Source organism: Vigna unguiculata, chromosome 1 (genome assembly GCF_004118075.2).
Source record: "Vigna unguiculata cultivar IT97K-499-35 chromosome 1, ASM411807v1, whole genome shotgun sequence".
Classification (NCBI taxonomy): Eukaryota; Viridiplantae; Streptophyta; class Magnoliopsida; order Fabales; family Fabaceae; genus Vigna; species Vigna unguiculata.
The window spans coordinates 38832232-38843137 of NC_040279.1; the positions used below are offsets into that span (position 1 = coordinate 38832232).

General features: G+C 34.8%; 1 protein-coding gene across 1 annotated transcript; it reads left to right on the plus strand.

Moving 5' to 3' along the window:
• Positions 1-396: 396 nt before the first annotated feature.
• Positions 397-8085, plus strand: LOC114186238 (condensin complex subunit 3). Its single transcript, XM_028074316.1, has 12 exons — positions 397-849; positions 1051-1254; positions 1742-1887; positions 1984-2252; positions 3711-3808; positions 4403-4550; positions 4634-5073; positions 5567-6081; positions 6175-6235; positions 6346-6624; positions 7022-7283; positions 7507-8085. Exons 1-12 carry the CDS (start codon positions 472-474, stop codon positions 7815-7817), a joined length of 3111 nt encoding a protein of 1036 aa, XP_027930117.1. The 5' UTR covers positions 397-471; the 3' UTR covers positions 7818-8085.
• The last annotated feature ends 2821 nt before the right edge of the window (positions 8086-10906 follow it).

The window sequence follows — 10906 nt, forward strand, 5'->3', positions numbered from 1 at the left end:
ATGAATCTATATGTGAATTTAATTGAATATGTTTATAAATATCTAAAGGTTAAGTAGCACTTGGGTCAATGTTAGAAAAAAATGGTATACATTTAAGATGTGTCATCATTGAATTCTCCTTCATCATAAAAGTAAACGATTGTAACTTACACGACAATTTTCCATGGAAGGAAAGTCTAAAAAATCTTTATGCTTTATATATATATATATATATATATATATTAATTATATTTATTCTTCTAGAAATTTTGAGCAAAGATAAGTGTGTGTAAGGGAGGAAAATCAATGGTCTGATTATGAAGGAAGTAATTGTAATACTCAACTTTAATAAAAGGGCCATATCTGCTGTCAGGCCCATGTTGATTTAGGCCCAAAAACAGCTGAACTCTTCTCCCGCTCAAATTCAAAAACAAAAGCGAGGATTGAGATTCAGTTCAGAGTTTGAATTCATCCACACACGAATTTCACGCCATGGCCGTTCGAGAGGAGGAACTCATGGAGGACAACGGCACAGAGGAGGCGAAGCGATTGATGCTGAAAATTGCGGCCATTCTCGATGAGGCTCGAACATCATACGCCACCCACAACCGAAAGCTCAAGGAACTGTCACTCCTCCTATCCAAATCCTCTTCTTCTTCGGTCTTCTTTTCCGCCTTCTCCAGAACCCTAACTCCTGTCTTTGACTTCCAGAGGCGCCTTGCCTCCATTGAACGCGTCGTCTCCTTCGTCTCTGCTCTCGCCGCCTCTTCCTCTGACGAGTTCCTCGATTACTTCCTCAAGTTTCTCCTATCTGCCGCTACGGCATCCAACAAAACCGCCAGATTTCGAGCGTGCCAGATCGTCTCCGAGGTAACGGATTCTCATAATTTCCAAGCACTATTTAATCTCCGATTTTGCTGCATTTTACTGAATTTTATTTATATTAGTCACTGAAGGGATGGTTTTATGAAGTCTCATACTGAGGTGAAAAATGCTTACAAGTTCAAGGATTATGATTGCACGGAAGATTGTTGAAATTAGAGCTAATATCTCGGATTTGTTGAATTGTAGATAATATTGCGGCTTCCAGATGACGCAGAAGTGAGCAATGAGCTATGGGATGAGGTGATTGAGTGGATGATGGTGAGGGTACGGGACAAGATTCCTGTTGTGCGTACTTTTGCGGTTAGAGCACTTTCACGCTTTGTGAACGACTCTGTGAATAGTGACATCCTTGATTTGTACCTCGAGGTGCTCCCTTTGGAACAGAATGCAGTGAGTGTTACGATCAGATCACGTCGATTTCCTTTTGTATCCTACTTCGGTCTGGATCAATTGTGTGGTTTCATGTTCAGGATTTTAGTAGGTTTTTATTATATTAGGTGCAATTTCTACTGAGGGTTTTAGCCAAAAGCATCATATTCTGTTGCTATTAATTAGCATGGCTGTGCATTATACTGTAACTGCTCTACGGCCATACCATTATCTCAGAGCCTGCCTGCACCTTATGGTTATTTGGGTACACTAATTTTTTTATTTTCTACTTCATTGATTTGAGTACAGGAGATATATATATCTTACGATTTTGACTAAAATCATATTGTGTTAGTCGACATTTACTTTCCTTTTTAATCTAATTACGGAGTTTCGGATCTTATGTATTGTCTTTGAATGAAAAATATCTGCACTAAACATTTACGATGGCTGGTGTGTGTATGCAGAGACGTATTATTTCCATTATTAATTTTGAAATGCTGTGCAGGATGTTCGGAAGATGATTGTGTTATCTTTGCCACCTTCTACTGCAACCTCTCATGTTATCATCGATTGTACCTTGGATGTGAGTGAATCTGTACGCAAAGCAGCATACTGTGTTCTAGCTAATAAGTTTCCTCTTCAAAGCTTAAGGTAAGTTGTCCGTATGTTTCTTCTATTATTTTTCTACTTGCAATTTACTGAAACACCCTTGCTAATATTTCCCCCTTTCGTTGCCTGCTTCTGCAGTATTAAACTCAGGACATTAATTCTTCAGAGAGGACTTGCTGATCGATCTCTTGCTGTCTCAAAGGAATGTTTTAAACTATTGAAAGATGAATGGCTTACGAAGTCTTGTAATGGTGAACCTGTAGAACTTTTGAAGTATCTTGATGTTGAAACCTATGAATCAGTTAGTGAGTCTGTGATGGAGGCACTTCTTAAAGCTGGTTTAGTAAAACTACAAAATGGGGCAAGTATACAGCAGTACATATCGTCAAATGGTGACAGGACAGAAGGTTAGTAAGCGTTTGCAGTTTGAACGGTTTTTTATTTGCTTTACGTTTGAGTGTTGGTAAATGTTGATTATTGTTAGCATGATTTGTTAAATGGTAGGTGGATCAGTCGTATGATAGTTAATAGTAAGTAATTATCCTTCTCCCAAAGGACTTACTTGTGCAATATATGATCGGAATCGATATATAATTTAGATAAAAGAATATTTCTTTGAATTAGATTGAAAATAATATGATAGATTAGAGTTAGGGTTAGATTTCACTGAATCCTACTCTCATGCACATAGTTACTTACCTTCAATCCAATTTAGTGCTAAGTCAATTTACACATTTGGTCAAATCCTAATTCTTTAGTAGAATAGACTTAGGTTTCCTTATTTTAAATCAATTCCTTGAACACTGAAACAAACTTTTCTTCATAACAATGGTTTAAGACAACTAACGACGAAAACTTCATAGATACAAGTTTTATTAGATATTTTGCTTTGATTCTATATTACAAAAAATATTTTCTAATATCCAATTATTAAATATCAAGATATATGATCAAACCGCAACAAATATTAAATATAGAAACAAAATACTAATATTGAATAGAAATACATACGTACCAATGTCATGAAGAGGAAAAAAAGAAAAGATGAATAGTGGAAAAAGGTGGATATCAAGGAAGAGTTCTCCAAGGAAACCTAACGGCCCAAAAAACCGTCAAAACTTGTTCCACACTTCCAGAAAAAAACAAAAAAGACCGCTTTTCTTATGAAGAAAATAAGGATAAATAAGCCAAAAGTGCCACGCTAGCAAAAGCGGCGCCAATGCCACATGTTACACCCTGGGTGCATGCACTTGGACGGAAGAAACCAGCTCCTTGTCGAACTGGTGCTTGGCGCGCATCATCCCATGATAGACGCATATACTCCGGTGCAAGTAGCGTTTGGAAGTCTCAAATTTGACCCACTGTCTACACTATTTTTGATTTCAATCTTGTTTCGCCTTTTTAATTATTAGACAAAATAACGGAAATTAGTAATATAATTATATCATAGTAACTAATATTCAATTAGTTCCAAACAGAGATCCAAATGATGACTAGGTTAAAAATAATCAAAAAAGTTGATTTTGTAAATGTAAAATGACTAATAGAATGATGAAAATTAACATCATTAATGATATATGTTTGTATGATGTGAAACATTTAACTAATTTTTGTATATTCGACTTCTTAATATTTCCCAAGAACGAGCTTAAAAAGCAAACAAAAAGATTAATAGGATTTTACTTAGTCACTGTGTTCCTTCAGTCATGCTTAACAACTTAAGCTATTTTATTCCTTCCAGAAAATTGGTTTCTTTATTGATTGCTATCACTAGATTTTAACTTATTTTTTTAGCAGCTAGGTGGGGATTAATGTTGAACTGACTCTGTTGGGTCATAATTTATTGTTTTCCATTTTATTTGTAGGAGATACGATTGATTGCCCACCAAGCATTCAGCTGATGGAAGCAGAGGCTGCTCTTTATTGGAGGACTGTTTGCAAGCATTTACAGTCAGAAGCGCACGTGAGTAAAATCCTATTTTCATATTTATTTATCTCTTTAAATGCAACCCCTGAAAAAGAGTGTATCCTGTTTTTTCTCATTTTGTTAACTATGGAATAGTGTCTGAATGAATGCAAGAATTAGAGCAAAACGGACATAAAATGTTCAAATTTACACTATTATGTTACCAGTATTAAGCAACGTAGGCTAGCGTTAATAATTTCTGCAAAATACAGTTTATCTGGATTATTTGTTTTCCTTCCAATGTGCATATTTCGACCTCCTCAAGATCTTTATCAGTCAGTATCAGGGTATGCTTTCCTTGCATTTCTGGCAGTGTTTCTTATTTCTCGAAAGAGAAAAAAGGATCAAGTTTCCATATCTAATGTGAATAAAGGTCTCTACATTTAGAATTCTGCCAGCACATTAGTGCATATCTTCCTGGTAGAAAGAATATGCTATTAAGAAATAATCAAACAAGAAGGCAGGCTTTTCTTGTCAAAATTCTGATCTTCATCATGCATTTATGTTTTACCGCTTGGAAACTAATTTGCAATTATTAGGATTTCTTTCTTTCTTTTTATACCACTAAGGATTATAATTTTACCCCAATAGGCAAAAGGTTCTGATGCTGCAGCAACAATGGGCACTGAAGCAGAAGTATATGCGGCAGAAGCATCAGATAGAAATGACCTTCTAGAAAAAATTCTTCCGGCAACAGTTAATGAATATATTGAATTGGTCAGAGCTCATATAAATGCCGGTGAGCATATGTTTATATGGATAACTTTGATACACACCAAAACCGTTTATGTATACTTAAGTAGACTAATCGACTATTTTCAGGGTCAAACCATCGGTTTGCGACTCGGCAGCTGCTTTTGCTTGGTGCCATGTTTGATTTTTCCGATGCTACAAATAGAAAGGCTGCTGGTGCATTTTTGCACGAGCTTATGTGCAAGTGTCCTGAGCATGAGGAGGACGATGAAGGGAATATAGTTGTTCTAGGAGATGGATTAAGTTTTGGTGGAGACAATGATTGGGCTGAAGCTGTAGCCAGTTTCGCAAGGAAAGTCCATGCCGCTGCTGGTGAATTTGAAGAAGTTGTTCTTGCAATCATTGAAGAGCTCGCCCAACCTTGCAAGGAGAGAACAGCAAATCATGTGCAGTGGATGCACAGCCTCTCTCTAACTGGTCTTTTGCTAAAAAATGCAAAATCACTGCGAATACTTCAGGGCAAGGCCATTACGCCTGATGAGCTACTCCAAACCTTACTACTTCCTGGGGTAAGCATTGCCGCGTCTCTCCCTATTGTTTTCAGGCGTTTAACTAACTTTAATTGTGTATTAATCAATTTTAGCAGATTTATTCTGGCAGGAATTTATTCTTGCACCATCAATGTTTTTTTGAGGAACCTCACCAATCTATAGCAATATTTAAAATGGGGCGAAAATTTAGAAAAATGTGATTCATAACTATGTAATTATAAATCTATCCAAGCTTGAATAGTTAGAGTGTCTCATTTATTGATGTAATTCCTTCGCTATGTTTCCTTATGATAATAATAATAATAATACTAAAAGTTGACAAATTGATATGATACATATAGGCTAATACTTTTTCGTTTTGACTCAATATAGGCTAATTCGTAGATATACCACACTATATGCCTTTTTCTATATAGAAACTGTTTGACGAGAGCCAACTCAGCTCTTTCCGATACATGCTTGAGGTCACTAACTGCTAATTGTTTATCGGCGTGGGAAATGAAATGCGCAGGCCAAACAAGCTCACTTGGACGTGCAAAGGATTGCAGTCAGATGCCTTGGTCTTTATGGCCTTCTGGAAAGGAAACCAAGTGCAGAACTTTTGAAACAGTTGAGGATTTCATATATTAAGGGGCCACATTCAATCAGTATAGAGGCTTGTAAAGCATTAATTGATCTTGTAATGTGGAATGGACCTGAAGAAGTTGACAAGGTGTTAAAGCTCAATATTCCATGCCAAATAAACAGTGAGAAGTCGACCTTTTGTCCTGTGAACATTTCTGATTCAGAAGGGGATTTAGATATTGAGACGCTTGATATCTTATATGGGGGCTTTGAAAATGATGATTGGTCGAGTCCTTTACCTAGCAACGAAGATGAATGCGTGCATGCTATACTTGGAGAGGGATTTGCGAAGATTCTTCTTCTAAGTGACAACTATCCTAGTTTACCGATCTCTTTGCATCCTATTCTTTTATCAAAACTCATTTACTTGTATTTCAGTGAGGTGTCGGAACACTTGCATAGGTGAGATTTGTTAATTTCCTCCTCCTCCATGTTTGAACTATTCTTTCTCTGCACTAGCAGCACATGAGATTTAATTTATCTCTTGTCGACCAGGTTGAAGCAATGTTTGTCTGTTTTCTTTGAGCTTTACCCATGTCTCTCGACCAATCACAAGGCAAGTGTTTCTCATATCATATTTTCTGTGTATTACATTCTTAATTTTTTTACTTTATTTGAACTTAAATTTCAGTTAACGCCTTAATTGTTTTATTTCCAAAAATACAGAGGGGCATAGTGAAGAGTTTCATGCCAGTAATGCGTTCAATGTGGCCAGGAATTTTTGGCAATTATGCTGGTTCTAATTTTACGGTGTCTCAGATGCGTAAGCGTGCTGTTCAAGCTTCCCGTTTTATGCTTCAGATGGTGCAGATTCCCCTGTACGTTAAAGAGGCTCAACCTGACTGTGAAAGTACTACCACGGAACAGCCACAAGTCACAGATAAATGTGCAGAAGTTCCATTTGATTGTGGTGAGGAGGGGCTTGCACTACGCATAGCCGTAGAGGTAATCATCCACAAATTTGAAGTTATTTATTGTACGCTAATACTTGAATTTTGTTCACATCGCAATAGGCACAATATACTATGGTACCTTACTAAGATTCGACAGTGGCAGAACTGGTTATTCCGATTAATTTGCTGTTTCTGAATTTGATGCATAAACTACATTTCATAAGCATTCATTGTATGCAAACGTCAGTGGGCAATATAGCTTGAAAATTAAATTAATAAGCATAATCTATTACTGAAGTTATTTGTTTTGTTGAAGGAAAAAATTCACTAAATGGTTATGATATGCATGGATTTTGTATCAGATGGTTAGCAATTGAATGAAAATATTGGATGATTGGAATTGAATGAAAGATTGTTTTGTCTTTTCCCTTACCCTGTATTTTCTTAAGGTGGTGAGCTTTCCATCGAAGAAGACAGCTGCTGAGAAGGCTTACGTGTCCGCTTTATGTAGAATACTCGTTTTGCTTCATTTTCGGATATCAGAACAAGGGCCAATAAAATGTATGAGGAAGCTTTTGTATCACGTGGTTGAATGTGTATCTTCAGAGAAAGACCTAGTTAAAGAATTGAAACGCATGTCTGAGCGTCTCAGGACAGTTGATAGCCTCCCAGATCAGGAATTGTTGCAAGATGACGTTAAGCTTATTTTGGGTATTTCTTTGATTTTCTCTTCTGATATGTTTAAAAGGAATGCAGTATTTGGAAGTGATTTTTAATCTTAATTTCGTTATTTCCTCAACATTCATTTGCCTATGGTATAACTTTTCAAACCAATGGCTTTCGTGCTTCTGCATTGTTGTTTTACTGTTGTTTTGGATTCCCTTTCAAAATCTTTTATTACTGCTAATCTATTTCTTCTCTCACCTTATCGAAGGAAAATTAGAACTTGACTGTGACCTGGATTTGGATGGCCCTGTTTCAATGCCACAAACACCAGCTGCACCCGTGACCAGGCCAACACGTTCCAGGAGAAGGGTGAGGATTGAGGAAGAAAATTCTGACGAAGAATCACTTTCTGTGGTTCCAACCACCCATCATACTGTAAAAAGTCGCTCAGAGAGAGCAAGCAAAACCGCAGCAATTAACAAAATGTCTTCTGCTAGTAGATCGCTCAAAATTGATGAAATTAATGAACAGGAAGAAGACTCTGATGTGACATCTGACGATTCTGATGCATCCGATTAGTACTGTCAATATGTACCTGATGTGATACATCTAATAGTCTTTACTTTGTTAACATCATGTTGTTGTATTGTTTGAATACTTAGGTTGCAGGTTCTGTACAGAAGAGTGCATCATTAGTTTAGCTTGCATTTAACTGTAAGTCACAGTACATAACAGTACTAGTACCCCAACGAATTGGAGTGAATTGTGTTTAGGAATTACTTCGTTGGCTTTCTTCTATGTCATTGTTGTATGATATGAAATGTTGGTAGTTTCAGGCGATTGCTTATTTACTGGTGTACAAATTCTTTTGAAGCTTCATCTTTTTGCTTTTTATATTTTGCAGACAACAAAAAAGAACCTTTAACACTAAGTGGACGAGCTATCAACCTGTACCTTGTCTAAGACGGTAAACTCTAACAAGCTAGCTATAAAAACTGTAGTTCATAATATTTCTACCATAATCAAATGTTAGATTAATAGAATTTATTTTGGATGAAAAATTATTATAGGTGAATTTCAATTGTAAAGTATGACCCTCAATTGAACTTTTTCCTTTAAAAAGTCATATAAAGAATGTGTTGAGCGTGAAAGTTACACTATATATGTTTTAATCTTAACAGTTTAGTGTTCGATATTTTTTTTTTTCCATTTCGAAATTATTTTTGTTAGAAGATAGATCGAGTTACTTTGAAAGAAAATTTTGATTGAATCATTTTATTCAATAACATGTTAATAGTACTGTTTACCTTTATTTTAAAAGCAATGTAGTTCTTCTTCTTTATTTAGTATCAATACCTTTTCTAAAAAAAAAGAGATTTTCATCAATTTTTTTTCTAGCTTAAATTAAACATCATTTCGATCGTTCATGTGATGTTTTGTAAAATTGAAGGATTAAAATATAATGACTTATATGTTTGAACACTATATTACGGTAATTATGAATTGTTCTAATAATTTTCAAATGTAAATCATAAGATGATTTTTTAATCTAACCGTGTATTTTGAAATAAAATTACACATTAAAATGTTATCAAGTGCTGTAAGTTTAAAACATTATGTGACATTTTAAACTGTATATTCAACTATAATATTTTTGATTTTTTAATTAACACGATATGATAATTAGGCCAATTCAACCGGTTTCTCATTGATTCTATAATCCAATAATCTAATAATTGATGATTGAGTCTATATCTGAATTATCTGCATAACACGTGTGTGTGTAGGCTAAAGATGAAGTGAAGTTACGAGCTGTATTACACAGGTTAAATTCTACTTTTGTGATTTAACCTGTTCAACTTATTTGAATAATTTGTGTTCTTTAAGTTTCTAAAACGATTTGTTTTATTATTTTCGTTCAAAATTAATGGAAAACGTTAATAGAATCTAGTGTGATTTTTATATATAAATGTATGATGCGTTATTATTTTCACATGGACAATGATTTCGTTTTGTGAATATAATTATTGAAATGTTAGGTTACGGTTGAGCGGGTTAAAATGAGATTTTCTTTTCCACATTGGTTGACATTAACCAACATCCACCTACATTACTTGAACAATCGAAACCCATCTTTAAAGAAACAAAGAAAAAACTTAAATTCCTTGAAAAATATGATCCTCAACCCATACAATGTCTCTGTCAACTTGCATCACATGAAAAAAAAAATACTTGTATTATTTTCAAATGAAAATAATTAAAAAAAAATAGTCTCTACATTTTATATACAACACGTATTGCATTGGTAGATAAAGCACATACCGTGTAACTAACTATTGGGCTTCTTATATTCAATTTGGGCTAAAGAAAGAATAATAGAGACCATGTAATTATTGCATATAGTAGAATAAATTAATTAAAGTTGCACACTAGGATAACTGAATGCAAATATGAACGGAAGCATATATCCAAGACCAGTAATGTTTGATTTATGAGAATTTGATATAGTGTAGTAGCACCAAGATTATAATTTAATGCAAACTATGGGGTGAATGGACCGAAATGAATCACCCATGATGCCGGATAATGTCGTGGTCCCATTTAATAATGTCGTCATGTCGATGTTGTACGTAACCAGACCATAGATAAATTTGGGTAACACCTCCCATCCACAAATCTTAAGCATAAAAAATAATCACAATTATTTTAAAGGAAAATAATATTTTGACGGTTAAATTTTAATTATAACTTGAAGTGATATTTTTTAATGATTTTGAAATAAAAAAAATATTTAAAAAATATCATTGTGAAAATTTAATTGTTAAAAATCATTTTTTTTATTTTAAATTTGATTGGAAGGTACCAAAAGTAACCAAAAGATCCTCTAAAGACGTTTGATAAACCCTTTCATGGAGAGTACATCCAAACCCCATAAATAGGGAACCTTTGCCCTCCCAACCATTCCTTTGTGGACACCATGCGCACCCATTTTCATAATGCTCCCAAAAGGTGCAAGCTTCTCAACAAACCAAATTGTTAAATAAATCAAAACAAAATAACGTGCTCTTTCTCTTCTCTCTTCCCTTTTAAAATGAACATTATCTGCAATCAATCAATCAGTGTGGGGTATTTACATCTATACCTAAGTCTTTCAAATGGACAATTTGTCTCTCTGCACAATACCTGGTCCCACTGCTTTGTCCCTTCATTTTCTTAGACCATGACTTAAATAACTACATGATGCAAAAGTGAGTGCAATAAACAAAGAGGAAACTAGATCAACTTAAAATTATTTAAAGTTGATTCATTCCAATCAATTCTGAATCGATAATCACTATTTCACCATGAACTAGACGTATAAAAGTTTCAAAAAGTTTTACAGGCTAACCATTGAACGAAAACTCCAAAGTTACAACAAAAGTGAATAGTGAGTGGGGATGATGGTTGCAATGCAATAACATCACCATCCATAACCTAAAGGAGTATCCTTTGCGTCTAAGTAAGAATTCAATGTTACCATCAATATACTCATTTTTTCCTCCTTGGTAATTGCGTACGTGCATGTCACTTAATGCCACCCCATACATTACGCGGGAATGAAGAATTTCTGTAAGGAAAAAAAAGGGTTTTCTGAGTATATGTGTGGACCAAAGGCCTAAACTTTTGTT